The sequence below is a fragment of the Martes martes genome (genome assembly GCF_963455335.1).
Source record: "Martes martes genome assembly, chromosome: 10".
Classification (NCBI taxonomy): domain Eukaryota; kingdom Metazoa; phylum Chordata; class Mammalia; order Carnivora; family Mustelidae; genus Martes; species Martes martes.
The window spans coordinates 79,598,228-79,619,869 of NC_137898.1; the positions used below are offsets into that span (position 1 = coordinate 79,598,228).

General features: G+C 45.2%; 1 protein-coding gene across 1 annotated transcript in view; it reads right to left on the bottom strand.

Moving 5' to 3' along the window:
• MAML2 (mastermind like transcriptional coactivator 2) overlaps positions 1-19,250 on the bottom strand; it is a gene marked incomplete at its 5' end in the record, with an annotated part of 343,294 nt that extends 324,044 nt beyond the window's left edge. Inside the window, one exon of the mRNA XM_080815310.1 lies at positions 18,738-19,250. Coding sequence (XP_080671436.1) covers positions 18,738-19,250 — 513 coding nt within the window. The remainder of the gene's footprint in view (positions 1-18,737) is intronic.
• Positions 19,251-21,642: the final 2,392 nt, after the last annotated feature.

Consider the following 21,642-nt stretch of genomic DNA (forward strand, 5'->3'; position numbering starts at 1 on the left):
AAGAGAGCTCAGAACTTGCCTTATTCACTACTCTATTCTGGTACCTAAAATGGGGCTGGGACATCATACTTCAATACCTATTTGCTTCCCTCCACCCCCACAAGGCAGCTACCACAGAATTTGATTCCCAAAAGAAAGTTCTGGTGATCTCACGTCTGGGGCATCATTTTCCCATTTCTGCCCTGTTTCTGTTTCTGCTTCTACCAAAAATGGACTTCCCTTAGAATACTGATCGTAAGTAACGGTCTCTCCAGAATTGGCTTAGGGGCAATCTTATTGCAAGTCAGGGAGGGAATGAAGCTGAGTTTGCACTACACTTTATAAAATACTAAAAAAATAAAATAAAAGAAAATTCAGTTACCTTCTCTGAGCTCTGAGAGAGAACACAGGTTATAATGTCTTCAAGGAACAAACCAATCTTCAAGGCACTTACAACCTAAAGCTACAATTTATGTAACCTATTTAAACCTAACTTTATAAAATGGTATCATCAGATCTTGAATTATTCCTCCATGGAAAGAGTTAACATCTTATCAGGAATCTCTATTCAAGATTCCCCCAGATTTGGATTCCTGGGCCTGAAGAATAAATTCTAGGGACTTGTCAGCCATGTTGCCTTCTCTCTGCCCACAGCAGATAGCAATAATGAACCACCATGTCCCTCTTCCCACCAAGCTTGGATATCACTTCAGAACCCTCCTCACAGCCCTCCAGGTGGTTACTATCAACCTCCCCTGGCATGCAAGTCAAAACCTACTTGTCACTTGCAAACCCTACATGTTCAAGTGTGTTCTACCTCTTGAAAACCAGGAGGTTGGGAATGGTCTCAAAGAGTCATCTGTAGCCCCTAGGCATTCATTCTCAATTTCTTCTGCACCTCAGACAGTGAGTTAGCTCTAATCACTACTGACTTTCCAATGCCGTTTTGCACTTGAGCTTCCAAATTGCAGGCCTGGGTCATGTGTGAGCTGGAGTCTGGTATTACCTGTGTAGTGACCTTCCCCTAGATGCAGTAGGAAACCATACTAAACACACAGGTATTGGCATCCCCCTGTTTTGTTCAAATCCTGACTCCACCACTCGTGGCTGAGTGACCTGGTCATGTGCCTTCCTCATCTGTCAAATGGAAATAAGATTGTGCCTACTTCATCACTTGATTATGAGGACACTTGAGTTCATATTCTAAAAACACTTAGAAGAGTGCCTGACATGTTAAACACTTAATGACTGTGATTTAAAAACAAAACAAAACAAACACTGAACCAAAATGGTCTCTTGGAGACCAGTGTCCCACATCAGGTGTATGGGACGTTTAGTTACAGAAAGAGAAATACTGGGGTCCTTTAAAAATTCAGGCTCACCACAGTTTAATTTCAACACACATTTACTTATGAGGTATCTGGCATTGTTGCAGGCCCCAGAACTACAAAGATAAATAAGGTATATTCAACTCTGAAACAAAATCCCATCAAATATGAACTCCTGCATTTTCTCCAGGTAATGAGAAAACACCCATCAGCATGAAAAACAGATTCAACTTGGATCTGAATGGATTAAAAAATCACTTTTCAGCAAGAGCTGCAGGTCCTCTCCCTTAAGTTCCATCTAAGATATTCATTCCAAAATAAGCAAGAACACTGAGAAAAACTTAGACCAATCTCAGTCACACAGACAAATCTGCTTCTTTGATTCCAGATCAAGTTTCTATTCATAACAACCTTGTAGCCCTCTCTCCCCAGACCTGTGAGTTGGCTCACTAGATCCCCAAGAAATATGGGGAGCAAAGTGTGGGCTTTCACAAATTAAAAAAGCTTTCATACCTTGCCGTGTATTCATTTTTAGAAATTAATAAATTTTTAAAAAGAAAAAGAAAAAAGACTCCCTTTTTCCAGCCTCCCTTATTCTAGATTTGATGTGCCCTGGGTGCCTGACATCCTCATTCCGTTCATGATTGACATTCTTTCTAGGAGAGTCATTGCTTCAAATCCTGTGTGGGTATGCTTCTGGAAGCTCATCTTAGATGCAAATTCAGTGATGTATTTGGGACTCAGCTCCTCAACTTTGCCAGCTGTGCCCTGCACAGACAGGCCCAGGGGTCAGGAGGGTACATCTCTGCTCACTACTGGAGTTAATGTAGGCCAGTGTGAGTCCGTTACTGGTCTCTAAAATGGGCATAATAATACCCCAGAGAACAAACTGAGATGATGTGTGTGTCCATACTTAGCAAACTGCAAAGTTGTTATTCAAAAGTAAGATATTATTAGTATCCCTCAACTTCTCCGCGTCTGTTTCCCCTATGTAAAATTTTAAAAAGCTACATTTGGGGCACCTGGGTGGCTCAGTCATTAAAGGAGTGCCTTCTGCTCAGATCATGATCCCAGGGTCCTGGGATCGAGACCCACATTGGGCTCCCTGATCAGCGGGAAGCCTGCTTCTCCCTCTCCCACTCCTCTGCTTGTGTTCCCTCTCTCGCTATGTTTCTCCCCGTCAAATAAATTAAATCTTTAAAAAAGTAAAAATAAATAAATAAATAAGCTACATTTGTCTTATTTATGTTTTTTGAGGGGAGGAGGGGCAGAGGGAGAGGGAGAGAGAGAATCCTAAGCAGGTTCCCCACCCAGCACTAAGCCCAACAGGGTGCTCCCTCTCAGGACGCTGAGATCATGACCTGAGCTGAAAGCAAGAATCGGACGCTTAACCAACTGAATCCCCCAGGCACCCCGAACACTTACTTGCCTTATTTATAACATAGGATTTCTGTGCAGGCAATATGGGTTGTGTACATGTAAGAGGGTATTATTACAATTGCAAATACCAGTTACTACTTTGGACTGCCCCCTGAGAACCTACTATGCCTCTACCTCCTTTTGGTTCTGATGCTAATTTCCTATTTGTTTGCCATTGCTAAGGAGGGGCAATATTCTTCTTCTCCTCAAAGGGCACCTTTCCAGAGTTTGTCTTGAATTCTCAAATCTCAGTGACTCCTAACGGAATGATCACAACAGCTCTAAGGCACAGACGACGCTGACAGGACCACCTTCCTCCCTAAAGAGCATTGGGAGCCGCACTGTGCACAGACTGGCCAACGCAGCACCCCGCCTGGCCAGGGCAGACCACGGCGCAGGCAGCTGTCCAGGCACTGGCAAAGGAGCCCATCCCCTACTCTGAGGGTAGCTGTTTGTTTATGCTTATCACTTTCTACTTCCTGAAGTGTTTCCCAGATTTGCTTCCGTTTCATTAATCCAAATCAATCTCCAATCAGCCGCTTGAAGGAACAAAGAGCTGTGTACTGTATCACTAGTAAAATTTATCTCATTCCTTTGTTTGTTTTATGCTCTGTCCTCCCCCCGCCTGCCATTAAAATGTAAACTCCATCAAATAAGAACTTTGTCTCGCCTGTGTGGCGCAAGGGACTAACGCAGCACCCAGCATATAGTGGTCACTCAGTATATGTTACTTCTACTCCATCATCCTTGCCCTCGTACCAATGTTTTCTACTGAGGAGATGCTGGGCTTTGGAATTTCAATCTGGGAAAAATCTTAAATGATCATCACACTCCTGTGTCTTTCAAACGGCTATAGCTCTGGTACCATGTTTTTAACCACATCAAAGCATATCTATACCTATACTTATAAATACGCTTTTAGATACACACACACACATGCACACACACACTTCATTGTGATTAAAAACTTGGCCTTTTATAAGTATAAAATGCATAATCAAACAGGAGGTGGGGACTACCCAGGCCCACCATACATTCTTTGTTCTCTCTTTCGTACCTCTATTCCTGAAAGACTCATAAGACATCTCTAGTTTGGGGCCTTGGGTGGCTCAGTCAGTTAAGCATCTGCTTTTGGCTCATGTCAAGATTCCAGAGTCCCGGGATCAAGCCCCACATCAGGGTCCCTGCTCAGTGGAGGGTCTGCTTCTCCCTCTGCCCTTCACCCCACTCATGCTTGCTCTCCCTTTCTTCAAATAAATAAATAAAATCTTAAAAAAAAAAGAAAAAGAAAAGAAAGAAAGACATCTCTAGTTTCAAAGCCATTGATCTGACCATTCATTCAATAAATATTTACTGGGGATCCAAAATGCTCCAGGAATTACTAAGGGCTAGGACACATGTAGTGAACAAGACTGACAAGCTTTTTGATCTCACTGAGCTCACCTTCTGTGGCGAGAGATAGGAAGTGCACCAGCAAACAAGTAAGTGACATAAATTCAGATAATGATAAGAGTTAGGAAGACAACACCTCCGTAGTGAGAGGGGAGGTGGAGAGAGAAAGAGATCAATTGTGTGTGTGTGTGTGTGTGTGTGTGATAGAGAGAGAGAGAGAGAGTGTGTGTGTGTTAGGATAACCAGCCCTGAGGTCTCTCCAAGCAGGTGATATTTGGGCTGAACTCTGGATGACAAGAACAGTCCAGCCAAGAAAGTGCTGTGGAATCCAACATTTTGGGGTTGCAAATAGGGAAACTAAGCAGCAAAGGACGGGTGATGGGCCACAAGGTCATGCTGTTAGTTAGCAGTAAAACTTGGACCAGAATGGAGGTGCCTTGTCATTCTACTACTTACCACTGTGACACCATGTTCTCTTTCCCAGTTCCTGCAATCTGGCATTCTCTTGTCTTTTGGAGCAACTTCTATTAAAACTGATCTTCTTTCCCATACTCTTTAATGTATTTCTTCATTTTATTTTCTCGGTAAGTCATCTACGTAACCAATTTGTGCCCACATATACTAAAAATAATTATGGTGGAAAAGGGTGTGTGTGTGTGTGTGTGTGTGTGTGTGTGTGGAGGGATGGCATGTGTGGAGGGATGGCGGGTGTGCAGGCATCTGTGTGATGGGTATCTGGGGTATATTTCCCTAGCAAAAGTAAGACTCGATCTATTAGACAAAAGACAGCTTGACTTCCTTTATCTTAGTATTTTTAAAAAGAAAAAGCAATGTTGCATAGCATAATACCAAGACATTTTCATCTAAAAAAACAAAAACAAAAAACAAAACCTTAGAAGAAAAGCTAAGGAGTTTAAAAGTTACTAGAAAAAAGTCATCATCTCTAAGGCTCTAATCTAACAGACAATGAAACTAAATGTGTCTACCCTTGGTAACAAAAATGAGATGACAGCCACAACCAAATGACCCTTTTGGCTTCCTTCTAGTTACATCTTGTTTTGTGAAAGAAAATGCACTGGACTGTCCAAGAGCCTCAGATAGGATCCACAGACCCCAAAGATTCTAGGAATCATAAAGATGCAATTTGCAGAGCTGTTCTCTAACCAAATCAAGAGACAGGGAGGGAGGGAATGGTGCTATCAAAGAAATCCTCTAGATTTAATATGCGGTTGGGTAAATTTTCCTTTGTTGATTTGTCTGGAGCAGATCCTAAGCATTCCTTTTTTCCAGTTCTATTAAATCCCCAAACAGATCTGAGTTTTAAGGGCTTAGGGCTGCCTTGGGAAATAGGTGATTACACTCTCTGCTTAGGGTTTTAGTGATAAGAAGGTAAAAAAAAAAAAAAAAAAAAAAGAAGAGGCAGTGGATTGAATTCCCCTCCCCCAGACCAATTTCTCAGTGACTTTCTTTTGTAGCTCCTCTTTAAAGCAGAAACATATTTTTAAAATGAAGTGATGACACGTATAAAATCCCATCCATTAATCTGCACTTTCCAATTGTGTGTGTGAGAGAGAGAGACAGACAGACTAGTCAATTCCTGAGGAAAGCAGGCTCCGTAAGATAGTCTTTTCCTTTTCTTTTTTTTTTTTTAAAGATTTTATTTACTTATTTGACAGATGGAGATTACAGAGAAGCAGGCAGAGAGAGAGGAGGAAGCAGGCTCCCTGCTGAGCAGAGAGCCCGATGCAGGGCTCGATCCTAGGACCCTGGGATCATGACCTGAGCTGAAGGCAGAGGCTTTAACCCACTGAGCCACCCAGGCGCCCCACTCTTTTCCTTTTCATTTCACATTTTATATTTCATGAATTATTTCACAGGGGTACTCATTCGGGGAACTTCTTTACCCATAGAAATGTCCCAAGTGTGGCTAGGATAATCTAGGCAAACAAAAACAGTACTTCCTCTAAAAATAAATGCAATGAATCAAACGCTAGGCCTACAACTGTGTTTTTCATACTGGAACCCTAAGCTCCAACAAACAAGGTCAGTGATGGAGTGATTCGTTCATGACTCCCAGGAAGAGTGTTAAGCAATTCTTAGGGCTGTGCGCTCGGCCTTTGCCACAGCTGGACCTTGCTCCCCAGATTACTTCAGAACCTCCTCACCAGTATTTCCTTTAAAAAGCAAAACACCCTCCCCACCTTGTCACCTTCCCTTCTTTCAGTTCTTTCTAACAGGTGCATTTAAAGGAGAGACTGAAATGTAAAAAGGAAAAGTGAAGTAGCAGGGAACTTAGCCAACGTGTTTCCACCCAAAGGGGGCCTCTGGGGTGATCCAAGCCACTCACCAGGTGCCCCTTATTGTTTTTCCAAGAAGGAAACTACGTACCAAGGAGCTAAAAGGACTTGACTAAGTTGCCCAACTAATTAGTATCACTAGGCCTTCAACATCTAATTCCTAGGCCAGGACTCTCTTACCCTATTACTGGTAAGTATAGTATGTAGAATACAGTGTCCCTGTACGTGCCCTCTTTGTTTATTCACTTATTGGGAAGTGTAAGGCGGGAACGATGAGGGACTTAGAATAATGTGCAACAAAAAAGAAAGGAAAAGAAGAAAGAAAAAGGAAAGGTGAGTTCAGAAACACTGTTCTTTAAGACGGAGTACGTTTACTTTCTCCCCTGCACACTGTTTATAGCTAGCAAAGTCTCCTGTGACCTAGAAGATCGAATGCAATTACATTGCCCATCTATATTTGCTATGCTGTTTGACTCTCCCAAGAGCAGCATAGCAGTACAAGGGGGAGTGACATCTTTATGAGGTTAACCCTTTTCTATTTTAAGGGGAGACTACCGAAGGCAGATGTGTTCCCTGGAGCGTAACAAGAATGCTGGAAATTTGGTAGTTAGGAGGAACGACAGCACCAGGCCATCATCCAGGAGGGAAAAAATAAATTGCTGTTGGGAGGAATGGTGAGCTAGGGGAGCCTCTAAGAATTTGATGCACATGAAGTGAGAGTGACAAGGATGACAAAGGCAGGGGGGATCAAATTAGAGCCCAATGAGAAGGGACAAAGGAGCAAGCAAGGAAATGAATGTTTGGGAGGCTCCACCACGGGCCAGACCACACGCTAGCTGCTCCCACGTATTATCTCATTTAATCCTCGCAAGTTCTGGCACCATTTCTACCACTGTGAAAAGCGGAAAATGAGTCTCAGAGAGGTTAAGTGACCAGCGCTGGGGGGGACGCATTTAAAGAGTTGGAGCGGTCATCGCCGCTAAGGCTTCCCAGCTCTGATTCCCTTAACCTTTGCTAAGTAACCAAGCACCCCCAAAACTTCGTGGCTGCAAATCACGATGCGATGTTTCCCGTGATTCTCGAGGTGGCTGGATGGTTCCTCTGCCGATTTCCCCCGGGCTCACTCACTCATCTGGCTGCACAGAGCTGGAGGACGGGCTGGCATGAGATGGTTTCACTCTCGTGTTGGCAGCCGGTGCTGGTCCACTCTGCGTGTGGACACTCCGCCTCCAGCTGGCTACACCAGCTCCTTTATATGGCAGTCTCAGGTCTCCAAAAAGCTTCTTTTTCTTAACCACTTTACTGAGGTATGATTGGCATCTAGAAAGCTGCACGTATTTAATATACACAGCTCTGTAAGTCTGGGTAAGTGTACATCTGTGAAACTATCACCACCGGCAAGGCCATAACCATGCCTATCACTTTCCGATGTTTTCTCCTGCCCTCTTTATTATTTTTACTATTACTTGTGGTAAGAACACTTAATATAAGATGTTCCCTCTCAACAAATGTTAAGGCAAGGAGGGCCTTTTGGGACACCCGGGTACCTCAGTTGGTTAAGTGTCTGCCTTCAGGTCAGGTCATGATCCCAGAGTCTTGGCATCAAGTCTTGCATTGGGATCCTTGCTTAGTGGGGAGCCTGCTTCTGCCCATGCCTGCCGCTCCCCCTGCTTGTGCTCAGTCTCTCTCTCTGTGGCTCTTTCTCTGACAAATAAATAAATAAAATCTTAAAAAAAAAAAAAAGAAAAAAAGAAGGAGGGCTTCTTAAAGGCCATCCTCACAAATAGCACAACGTCGTTTCTGTCATATACTACTAGTTAAAACAAACCACAAGACCATTCAAGATTCAAGCGGGTGGGGCGGGGGTGATAGCATCTTGTTTTTGAATGGGAAGAGTGGTAAAGTCACATTACAAAGGGGTATGTGGGATGGAATCACTGTGATCATTTAAAAGATGATCTAGTAGGTTCTTGCTCCTTCTACTACCAAAATGTTAATAAAAATTCCCAAATTGCCCCTGTTGTTTTTACAGATTTATAAAAGGTCCTTAATAAGAGATACCTGGGTGGCACAGCTGGTTAGGTGTCCAACTCTTGGTTTCAGCTCAAGTCGCGATCTCAGGGTAGTGGTCTCAGGGTGGTGAAATCGAGCCCCACCATGCACCCTCTCCCTCTCTCTTAAATAATTAAATCAGTCTTGGGATGCCTGCGTGGCTCTGTTGGTTAAACGTCTGCCTTTGGCTCAGGTCCTGATCCCAGGGTCCTATGATCTAGTCCCACATGGGGCTCCTTGCTCAGCAGGGAGCCTCTTTCTCTTTCTGTCTGCCACTCCCCCTGCTCGTGCTCTCTCTGACAAATAAATAAATAAAATCTTTTAAATAAATAAAATCTTTTAAATAAATAAATAAATATTCTTCTTTAAAAAGTCCTTAATAAAAGGACAACTCTTTATAACCTGGAATAGAAAATGTGGGTTCTAGTCCAGCCTCTACTACCCTTTTAAATGGGCTTTAATTTTTTTCATCTGTGAGTAAAGAATTTGGTGTGTTTTCTCACTAAGGGCTTATGCTACCCTATAAATTGATAGAATAGTGTCCTATTTTCAGATCAGTATGAACTAACCCTCTTGGGGGCTGGGCAGGATGGAGATGAGAGATGACTAGAAATAACATTGCTTGTATGTAACATACTCCCTTTCATTGCTGTGGGTACAGAATTTGGGAGGCAATGAGCAAAGGAATTACTCCTTCCTGTCGTTGGTTAAAATCTTCCATGATCTGGGGGATGCTCTGACCATTTCCATTTATTATATGCTAAGCCAGCGTGGGTCCCTCGGCATTCTACCAAGGATTAGAGTACAAGTCCTTGCTCCATGGGCTTCTAGACCTGGTTAGCCATCCCAATTCCTATGCAACACACACTCACACCAGCTAAGCAGACAGTGGAGATGAAAAGGCTCCGGAGCTGGTCTCTTCCTGAGGGAAATGTTTAGCTGGGAGTTCTCTCAGAAAGATATTGTTGCCTCGTCTCTGGAAGATCAAGTTCCCAAGGAGAAAACTAATGTTTAATTTAGCACAAAGACACTTCAGAATCTCTCTCTGGGGGACTGAGCCTGCAAACAGATCCACATGCAAAGAATCTAAGCGAGAAAAGGAAGCTCTCTTTGGTGCAGGGGCTACAGGACTTGGGCGCAAACTTCACTCAACTACTGCCTCTCTGCCCGTTGTTTCTGTCAGGAGGATCGGTGCTCTTTCCAGTTTACTCTTCTGTCTGTACTTTGGACTTTTTCAACACTCTGTGAAACAACCAAATGGGACAATACCACTAGCACATGCTTTTGCTGTCTGAAATTACATGGTGCATTGTGGCAGTCAAATGTGCAAGCCTTAGCCGGTTGGTCCAGTGAGGTGAACAAAAACATCAACAAAAAAACTTCGTTTCTCAGCGGCTTAGCCAGAGAATGCTTTCATTTTTTACGCAATTGAGATCCCAGAGAGCTCCAGAAATGAGCAGTGCACATTCATTTAAGAATGGCAATCATCATTCCAAAGACATGGTACAGGTACATACTGTATTCAATTAAGCCACGTCTTTGCACTCTGGTTACCACAGCGTTAAGAGATTATACTGCTATCTGAAAGTCTCCCGGTAAGTTATTAGAAGTTGTAGCAAACTTCTGCCTGAAGTAAATTTTCTGAAAAGGAAAAAACTAGCACAAACAAAACCAAACCCAGGCACGTAATTAACTTTCCATTCAAATCCATCCGAAACACCTGAAGAGAACTTTGTCGCTCAACGAGGAGTTCAAGGTGTTGGGCTGCATGTGGGCGACAGTTATCAGTGTTGCTGGGAAAAGTCCACAAATAAAACTCAGCCACATTTCTGACAGAAGAACAGTTTTAAAACGACAATGTTAATGATTCTCTATCAACATATGAACTGCCATGACGACTCAGGAAGCAAGAACACTGTTAAAACAATATAAAACAAAACAAACCCAACACGAGGTTGACTCTACGTTTCCTAAGAACATTTCACTTCAAGAGGAAGAGGGGGATTAAGTGGAAACGATGGGGAATAAACACACTAACAAAAAAATTTTGACTACATTCTTTGCTGAGTTAGAACCAATAAATCCATCCCTGCCCAAACATCATCCACCCAACGAGACTATTCCTAGTCTTATCCTGTCCCTTCTTCAGAGAAACATCGTGCTTTTGATTAAGAATCATCCTCAATAAAACTTGCTTTGAAGCCTTGGCAACATTTTCCTCACATTTCTTATGGCATCAACTTTTAGGTGATACTGAGCAAGGAAGAGATTCTAAGCTAAGAACCACATCAATGGCGTGAAATTTTCCACATGCCCCAGGTCAGGGGTGGGAAGAGGACAAACTCCTGTTGCTGTTCATTTGCGGTTACAGTGAGTTAACTGATTTCTTAGTGACTTGAGCCAGGGATCTGACTTTCAAAAACATAATTTGAAATTTCCACAGGAGGGAACTTCTAACTCTTTGTGACTCTGTGACCAGATTCACTTAAGAATTATTCAGCAGTCTCAATTAATAATTCAGTTAAGTGGGTAAATTTGGACTAATCAGTTTTAATGATTCCAAACTCTCGATAAACAGTTTAAGTTTCTCACTTACCCACAACTTGCTAGGCAACTGAATGGAAAGCCAGCCTCTATGTGTCAAATAAACACTCTATGTGTCAAATAAACAGTCTAGTCAAGTTCTAGATCAGAGGTCCTAGAATCCCAGGAATGGAAGGGTTATTCATTGATCCTGTTCTCAAGAAGAACACTATTAAACCCACGCCAGGGAAAATGTGAATCTATCCCAGATGACATCTCCATATTAGACAATTTTGGGAAACTGGATAATACGGGATCTATCACTAACCATTTTAATAGATATTAAAAAGAAAAGCTATGGATGCCTGGGTGGCTCAGTGGGTTAAAGCCTCTGCCTTTGGCTCAGGTCATGATCCCAGGGTTCTGGGATCGAGCCCCACATCAGACTCTCTGCCCGGTGGGGAGCCTGCTTCTTCCTCTCTCTCTGCCTGCCTCTCTGCCTACTTGTGATCTCTGTCTGTCAAATAAATAAATAAAATCTTTAAAAAAAAAAAAAAAAAGCCATGCCCCACTAAACGTCTCTCACATATTCTGAAGATGGAATCCTGAGCCGGAAAAAAACATGAATCTGACTCAGGCAGGTCACCTTTCACAGTAACAACAGCTAAATTGTACTGAGCCTCTACTAGGTGGCAAGCAATTACCTCATTTAATCAACAACCTGGACTAGTTCTATTACTATGACTCCATTTTACAGCTTAGGAAACTGAGGCAGGAGAGTTCAATTAACTTAACCAAGAAGACACAGCTATTAAGTGGTAAAGTTGTGGATCTGAAACCAGGTAGTCTCACCCCCCTCTTAACTGCTATGCCGCCCTGTCTCCTTAAGCCAACTTTCACACCTCTATTTCCAACCCTATCCACACCCCTCCTAGCCGTAAATACTAAGAGGGCAAAGTCTATATCAAATTGCTCACCATGGATACATGAACTTTCATGGCATAGAATTACTGCACAACAATTCTTTACTGAATTAATAGCTAATTTCCGAACTCCGTAAAGCACCCATGTCCACAATCTTGGTGTAAAATTTTGGGACCTTTGCTAAAGTCATTAAAACCTATGGAGAGCGCAGCGCGCGAACACACTGTTATTTGCCCATTTTCATAGCCATTCCTTCAGCAATTGGGTAGGGCCCAACTCTCTGGCCTTCTTTTAAGACTAGTGGAGAACGGGTGGGCATCTCTTCTCATCCCCTCTCTAGGGAAATTGAACAGCTCTGAGTCTTTCACATCTGCCCCTGAGATACAAGTTGGAAAGGGTCGAAACTGGCAGCCGTTCACTGTGGTCGGCACCCCGACATCATCATGCCTTCGATCAGAAAGTGTTGGCTTTTCTCCTCTGCCATCTTTTCCTTAGGGAACTTTCCCTGTGCCACGTGAACTTGGACCAAACGGGAAAATGGGACCCCACTGAAGCTTAGGGCAAGCGAAAGCTATGGGACATATCTGCACTAAAAAGCAAGCGAGCAAAATCTCAAACACCATCTGGAATCACAGCCCCTCATAAGTTTCTACTCACAATTTTTTTTTTATTTTAATGAAATGAGTTTTGCCAAGTTCATAAACAGGCAAACTCATTCATTGGGAAGGGAAGTTTACACGTCAAGAGAAGCCACTTTTCCCCCAGGGCAATTCTTACTTGCTCTGGAAGGCCTGGGGAGCCTAGGAAGAAAGGTGCATGTCCTCGGTTCGGCTTCTTTTAGTTTCTCTTCTGTGTCTAGCGAGCGTGTTTTAAAACCGTCTCCTTTCCATGCCAAAGGCCATGTCATGCTGTATATAACTCACCGGGAAGAAGGGAAGTGTGTAAATAGCAAGGCATTAAGCAGCTCCAGGGACCTGAAGATAGGTAATACAGAACACTTAGGCAATGTGCTCTGAGAAGAGGCTGCCGGAGGGAAAGTGTAATACTTGTCTTCAAGTGTATGAAGGATTATTATTGCTTCACAGATGCTGACTTCTCAGAGCCTTCCTTGCTCTACCATTTTCTTGGGCTACTGACGTACTCTTGCCAGAGCTTCAGCCCCGCCAGCAATGGGATCAAGCTCACCTGTCCCTCTCACTACTCACACCCAACGCCGTCAGCCAGGCTCCACTCTGTCCCACACCTGACCTGGATACCCATCCGCCCTCAGCGATCCCGTCCCACGTTTCCCCACACTCCCTCCTCCCAGGCCCTGCTGCCGACCCGCACAAAGGCTCTCCCCGGCCCGGGTCTGAAGCTCTCTCCTACCAACCCCTAACAGTCCTCCCATTTTGAGAACCTCCTGTGTGTCCGGCACTGTGCGGAATGTTCCGGTAAAGAGCGCTAGCTTTGTTTTCCAGATGAAGATACTGATGGCCAAGAAGAATAAAGTCATTTCCACAAGCTCATCCAGCTAGTAGGTGTGAAGTAGATCTGGATACAGGTCAAAATATAAAATCTGTGCGCTAAATTCTCCCATTTGCTATTGCTCTAAGACTCGGTTTCCTTATTTGTGAAGTGGGGCAATTGTTGCTTACTCGCCAGCGTGTTTTTTTTGTTTGTTTTTTTAAGGCATTATATAAAATATAAAAGTGCCTGGTACATTCTAGGGCTCAATGAGTACTAAGTCCTTTTTCCTTCTGATTTTTGACATCAGTTTTGGTCCATTCCACCTATTTCGTACTTGTACGTTCCTTTACCAACGTGGTCTTGATTTGCCCAGTGGATTGGTAGGCAAGCAGGGACTGTCTTTAGCCATATTTCTCCCTATTCCCCTATAGAGCCTGTTAGAGTGTGAGGGAAATTAGCACGAAAATGCAGAAGAAAGAATTTGGAATTGTTTACATTAAACATGATCCAGCCTATGAACATATATAAGGGCCTGAATTAAAGAACAAGGAAGTAGCAGAATCCACTTGGGATAGCTTTGTTGCCCTGCACGGCAAAATGGATGATTTTTTAAAATTTCCATCCAGGCTTTTTGAGACTAAATAGCAGCACTAAAAACAAACACACACAACAACAATTAAAAACAAGAACAGCTAATCATAGCCGCTCTTTTAGTCATATTTAATTATTACGTCTTAGAAATCTGAAAACCCACGTTTGTCTCGGTAACTTACAAAAGGTTTACAGGCAGAGGGAAGCCACACAATATTAAACTGGAAGGTTTAGAACTCTAAGGTTTGAAAAACATCACCTAACAAGGACATTATTTCAAAGAACACAGATGTCTTCTGTAAACAAACATTGACCCAAACAAGCAAGGCGTCTTGCTTGACATAACAGCCCTCGCTGTCAAAGCAAGCTTTCTGTCCATTTTTGATAAAGGATTGTACCAACTTCTCTCTCCACTTGAACTCTTTTGCCTTTGCGAGATCTTATAATTATATTTACTTGAAAGAAGTAGTAGGAAGGTCCTGGAGAGATAAGAACTCTCCCTTTATTACTTTGTTCTGGAAAACAGAACAAAAATAGGTCAGTTCTTAAGGAAATGATGGCTGCATATATAAATAATGTAAACACTCCTATCACTGTCCTGGGGAGGATATTTATCATGTAGACAGCTGGAGACACCCAGATCTGGCCAATGAACTGTTTCTGTTCTCAAACCCCCCCACTTACAGCTCTCAGACTGTGAACTGTCAATTGGAAACTTGATTATTATCAGTTAAAAATAACCAGGGAACTCTGGCAATGATTTAACTTGTTTGACTTTCTTAAGCTAACAATTAACATTTTAGACTATTGTTGACAAAATATTTAACTTTCCCATGCCATTTGTGCAAACGACTTTTCTAATATTCCTTAGACGCTCCGGTGGACACACCTTTCCCAAGCTGCTCTGGTCCCGGCAGGGGCCCGTAAAAGACATGCGCACAAGGACCCTAGGCACTTTCACAACGAGGCACGTTTTGACTAAGATTTCCTGGCACCTTCAGGAACACTTAAGCACACTGATAACTCAGTCTTATCTTGGCAGCGCTAAATTTGAAATACCAATCCCTCTATTTACAATAAAAGCTATTTCACCATTTAAAACAGACAACTGAAAGCTTAAGTATCCTTTTAATCCCTGGAAAAACCGGTATTATGATTCGTTGCTTAGTAGTTTATTATTAGCAATACTAGTAATAATGCCTTGCATTTCTATAGTGCTTTATTTTTTCCCAACGCCTGTTCAGAAACACACATTCATGTGCTTCTCTCAACAAGCTAGGACAGCAATATTGTTCTCTCTGTTTTACAGATGACTGCTAAGTAACCTGTCCTAGGTCACCCATCTGGTTAGTGAACAAGCAGGCACAGAATCGGGGAGGCAGACTCCCTGTCTGATCTGCTTTCTTTCCTCCACACTACGTTAGAGAAAAGATAATCTCTAAAGCCAAAGATGACTTGGAACCACTTATCTATCCATCCCGGCAACCCAGTCTATGCAACGGAAAAAAAGAGCTTGTCTCAGGCAAAAGGGAAAGATTAATAACGAACCGCAGAAGCTCTAAACCTTACTGTATTGGACCAGCAATTATTCAGTCTCACAGTTCATTCAAAGATTCAAACGGACTTCACCAGAAAATGATTCAGTGCCTAAAGCCTGCTCCAAGTGGTTAGAAATGCAGATCTGCTCAAAGCCCTATAATCCAGGCCCTCTGAAAGGCCCTGTTCCTGCAGTCTCTGCAGCAATGGGGCTTTCCCTGAACTTGCACTTGAGCTAAACGAAGAAATTGGCTGAGTAAGGGCTGCAGAATTAGGCTGTCAATGTGGAGAGCATTAGCACTGGCTTGGAGGTTATTGCATTGTTCTGGAAACTTGGGCTACTGAAAAAACTCAGACTTTATATATTTCTTGCAGCACAATAGCCCTCAGGTCGACGCAATCCCACAGACCAGAAGTTCCCCTGCCATCCACGTTCCAGTATTACTGACTCCATACTAGGCATTGTACTAGCAACTACGCAGCATACAGAGATTCCATCTGAGGATTCAGTGCATATTTGATTTTAGATGACCAATATTCTCTCTCTCTCCCCCCGAAAGGACATTTATGGCCACTTATGGCATATGGATTAACTCTTAAACCTTCAACACACCCAGAGAGAAGTAAATCTGGTCATGCACACAGCGATAAAATTTAGAAACAACTCTGCCACTCATTCTGCGCAAAGTCCCCCTTTAAATTAATAGTGTCTCTGAAAATAAGAGGAGCCCATGTGAGGAGGGACCTGCCGATCTAATGTGCAGGGATGAATCAGTCTCCAGTGCCCAGGCCTCCCTTCAAACACAATGTTATCGGGTTCATACAGTACTTGCATCACCATCTCTGAGTACCATGCTGAGTAACAAAGCTCCAAATTTAGAAGCTAAAATGGAGAAGGGAATTTCCAATAACCAAAAAGGGGGTGGTGGATCAACCTTTGCAAAGTCACACGTTTTCAATGAAAAGCAACCATCAGAAAGAAACTGTTCTTTTTAGTCCTAACTCCCAGGGCACCTCTCATCATCACCGAGCTCAGAGAGGGGTCTCCTCCAAGGCAATGTTTCAGGAGGTGGCTGGTGGTTAGAAGGGAGGAATCAGATTCTCTCTCGGAACAGGAGTGGTACAACAGCCACCTCTGGCTTCTGCAGCAGTAAGCCTTCAGTCCGGAAAGGCAGGCCCCCCTCCTCTCACTTCCTCCCAGCATGGAGAGTGCTATCGTAAAGTTACAATAACCACTGAGGTTGGTTGGTTTCATTCTGCATCCCAAAGTCCCCCCTCTCCCCGCCCCCAAAAGAGCCAGCCTCATTCTACTTCCACGTTGGAGAAAAGAAAAAATAAAAAATGGCCATAAGCAGACATGCCACCTTCCTGGCAGAGGCCGAGATGCGAGGGCCACCTCCAGTCTTGGCACCCTGGCCAGATATCGGTCTTCTCCCCTGAAAAAGGCTGAGCGCCTCGTCCCCTGTGTCATCCCCAGAAACACTTACCAGGAGACTGCGAAGTGCACAAAGCGGTATTATTGGGAGACTTGCAGACAGATTATAAATTTACTAGGGACAATCAAGGCATTTAGATGCTTCTGGCTGCAGATGCCAGTGACACACACATACATACAAACCTCATTCTTCTCTCCCTTTGAGTGATTTCCCCACCCCCCACCCCCACCCCCTCTGCCATTCACCTCAGCAGCTCCCTTTCACAAAACAAACTCCCACTGCTCTCCTAGGGAATTCCAGGGAGTGGCGGGGATGGAACAGGTGGTAGGGAAGGGAAACTAGACCTTGAAGCTCTAATAGGACCCCAAAGGTCAACTGCATTCAAGGATGAGACAGCAAACACTGGGTAGTTCAACTGTTACCAGTTATTTTTCCTCTGGAGCTCATGCCAGGGAGTTGCAGTTCTAGGCAACCCAAGCAAAATGTGTATGTGGTGGGGCAGATGACCACTAACCTAGCTTTCCCAGAACTTCTAGAAACTTCACCATACACCCAGGCTAGATATAAGGGGGAGCCACAAAGAAGCATCCTATAGGCCTGGCTGGGGCAGGGAGAGGGGGTCCGCGCTCTAGAGCTCCTTTTCAAGCTCCTTTGGAAAAGGAGTTGGACGCACTGTCCTCCTCTCCTTTGGGCTTTGGGAGTACTTTTAGTCTCATATGGCCATTTCCTGTTGCTGACTTTTATTAGGGCTGGCTTGGGCAAGCCGGAGCGGTGCTGCGAGCAGACACAGAAGATCAAGGGCCCCACAGACCTCAGAAATGGAGGTGGCCTGCAGGGCCGCGGGGCAGGGCTCCACCTTCTACCCAGAGGCCACCAGCCTGGCAAATCCAGGGGAAGCCGGTGCACGGCAGGCGGTCACCTGACCAGGACTGGCACCGAGAACCAATGATTCAAGGGATACTCCCTCTGGGATGGGGTGTGTCTGTGCCTCTGAGGAAGAACTGCCAGCCAGAAACTTCAGTCAGAACTTTCAGGTTTGATGTCCTGTCACCAGGAGTGGCTGAAGACAAGGTACTTCCTAGGATGATAGCGTGTAAACGGCCCCTTCCGTGCCTGCTCACTGTCCTGAATGCTGTCAGCTGGCATGAACTGCCTGTGGTGCCCGGGAAAAGAAGCTAGATGGGAGGGGGGCAGTTGGGGCATCCCTGGGAAATCAGGGAGTAAGCCTCTCAGAAACATTCCCTCACTAGTCTCGGGGATGTTTCCCCCACATTTCTCTTTCGACTGAGGGGACACTCATGGAACTTCTCTGTTAGAGATCGCCACTTACGGTCTCTTAACCCAAGAAGGGGCCACTTCAAAGGGGAAATGGGAAGAGCAGGAAAAGGCTTTGAGGAAGGTCAGCTGGACTGACAGAGGAATTCAGGCTGAAGCCCCGCTCGTTGGGCCTACTCAGAGCTGGCTAGCCAGAACAGAAGATCTGTGAGGACAGGGCCTTCCTCAGCGGCTCACTCAGATCTTGCCAGCCTGTAGCCACCTCTTGACTCCAGAGGGCCTCTGGGAAGTTCGGGCTTTCTACTTCCTAAGAGACAGCCTATGAGTGCAGGAATACCCATGAATGAGCACCGGCAGAACTTGATGAGTAAGAGTGTAAAGCTGCACAGACTGCCTATCGGATGGCCTGGGAGGTAGCCAGGTAACACCTTGGCCCTTTTCCTTGCTGTCCGCTCCCCCTCAGGCCAAGGCAAGCTCTACCCTCACAAAAGGCCACCGGACCACAGCCAGAATCATGAGAAAACCAGGTGCCTTACCGCAATCAGGGCTGAGTTCCTCTGGTCCCCAGGGGTTGAAGCTTGTGACTGCTGCTCACCGTCGATCCCACCACCGCCACCATTATTGCTACTGTTGAGCAGGTGCTGCTGGTGGTGATGGTGATAGTCTGGTGGGGGCGGTGGGGCTGCTGTCGCCGCTGCTTGAGAGGCTGCAGGAGGGGCAGCAGGGGGCGGTGGAGGGGCTGCCGTGGTGGCCGCAGTGGCAGTGGCCTTGGCGTGCTTGCCAGCCTTCCTTGCCCCCTGGCCATGCTGTACCAGGCTCAGGAGCTGCAAGGTGCTCTCTCTTTCCCGGTCTGAGCTCTCAGCCCGACCACGCTCATAGCGTCCTTCACAGCTCAGGTGGTGCTGGCGGCAGACGGCGATCCGAGCCCGGAGGCGCTCCACGATAGCACTGTGCACTCTCGGGGTGACTGAGCCCCCTCCAAGGAGCCCCGCCCCAGGGGCCCCCCCTAGCCCTCCTGTGGGGGCCTGTGGGGGCGCTGTGTCCCCCATCTTACTGGACACAATGCTGCCTCTGGGATGGTGAGGTGGAAGGAGGCTACTGCTGGCTATTGCAGGCAAGTCTGTTTTTGACAATGTGAGCTCAGTGTTCAGGGCCACATGAATAGAGGTCTTCAGAGGTTGGGGGAGCCGAGCCGTGGAGAAGGTGTGGGGGAGGGGAGTTAGTAAAAAGAGGGTGAGGAGACAGAGCAGAACCAGTCGCAGAGGATTAGTTGGAAACAAACCCTTATCAACTTACTCTAATTGCATTTGACAGCTCTCGAGAAGTTGGACAGAGTTGGTGGTTTTTTTTTTTTCCCCCCACCAGGCTGACAAGAGCCCCTAGGTACTTTGTAAACACACGATCTGGGGGTTAGAGCAAGAATTCAGGGATTGTCAAGCCAGAGACAGAAACAGACAGCAAAGGGAATTGAGAGGAGTATTAATAGAGACTGGACTCCCCCTCACCTCGTTGTTTCAGAAAAAATTTTTATGGGGATGTTTCTGCAGAGAAACACATCTCTACCACGTCTATGTAACCTGCAGCCTTTACTTTTCCTCGGGTTAGGAAAAAAAGTGCTGTTTCAGAAAATTTTCAAAGTCAATGTTCAGAATGTACAAAAATCAAGAGAGGCTGTCTGGTGGCTTTTAATTTTTCCTCCCTTTCCCTTGGCTCCGGTGTTTTCTTCTCTTTGGGGTACTGTAGGATGTTGTCTTCTCCCAAAAGAGGGAGATAGCTTTCCAATTGTTAACAATGTCAGTAACTGGACTTTCGGACCATGCTCTTTTCTTCAGCTAATCCAATCACCGGTAAAAATCCTCATTCCCTCTAAGGTTTCCTAGCCTTAAATGAAAGCAGTCTGAAGTCGCTAGCCACTGAGAGAGATCCTTCAACACATTTTTTTTTCTTTCCCGCTTACGCTTCCTCACCCCCGGCTCTATTCTAACACAGTATCAAGAGAGACAAACTCTTCCGAGAGTAATTTACAAACGATGGTCAAACTTACAAACTTCCAGCAAATTGCACCGAGTCATGTCCAGCCACTTTTCTGTCCACTTTTGTACATTCCATCCCCGGCCAGTGGATCTGAGGGTCTGGACTCGCAATAAGCAATGTGGTTCTATCTCCTGTATTGCTCCGCTTTATAGATGGAAAAAAAAAAAAAAAAGTAGCTTGTATTTTCCTTTCTCTTTCCCGTCTGTTGTTAGCCGCTTTGCTGACACTGGCTCCACTGCCCGGAGTCACGGCGATACACAGGCTTTCATTGTGCTCCGATAGGAGAGGGAGAGAAAGAGAGAGAGTGAGACAGAGAGGGAGAAAGAGAGAGCCAGCAAGCTGCAGATGGGGGCGGGGGGAGGGGGCGGGCGGGAGAGCCGAGCGGCGGCTCCCTGGTGGAAGGCTGGTGTCACTGCACGAGTGAGTAATTGCAGCCGGGCGCCCGAGAAAGGGGAACGCAGAGGGCCTCCCAGTGGCCGAAGACGTAAATCCCACAGCCTGCGCGTGGCGCGTCTCGGCGGGGCTCCCTTAGCCTGACTTGGCCGAGTGGGGAAGGCTGGGGAAATTCCCCAACCTCTACACATGTACTTCACCAGCTCTAAATGTTGAAGAAATTCCCGGCCAGGGAATGTATTTTCCCTTTCAGACCTACCTGACGCCCCCCTGAGGATATCATTTTCATTTTTCAGTATGTTGTAAAGGACACCACTGAGCACCCCAGCGAGAGCTGGGTGAGCACCGAGGAAATGCTCATTAGTATAATAAGGAAGGCGGGCGAGGATGTGCGTGTTGGGAGTCGGGGGGGGGGGGAGGGTGGGGTGCAGAGGAAATCACATCGCTAGCCCACCCGGAAAGGGGAGGCCAGTGTCTGTCTACCTGCCTGCCTGTTCTGTGCGTCTTTGGGTAAGTCAGCTTGGGTGATTACAAGCAATTCAGCAGGGGTAAATAAAAGATTTTATGACGATGAAATCACCGGTCCCAGTTCCAGAAAACAAAATGAAGGTTTTTCTGTGAAAATACAAGATTACCTATGACAAGTAACTGCAAGATCCATGGCTATCCGGTTTACATATGCATGGAGGAAACTCAGTATGTAACCGTGGAGTTTCAAGAAGTTTAGGTGAGCACAAAATTGGGGATCGTCAGGACCATAACTAGGTTGTGTGTCCTAACTCCGAAGTCATTTGGATTTGAGGTCTCAAGCAATGGGACTTCATTAATCTAAACTAATTCTCCCACCTCAGTAACACAGCCCTTCTCCAAATTGACCTATGGATAGAAATGAATGAGTAAATTCAATGGAAACACGGTTAAGACTGGATTTATTTACAATTTAGTTCCCAATAGGCTGGTCTGCTTTAGTCCATTTTATTTTCACAAGTTCTGGAATATTTGTTTGGAATTGGG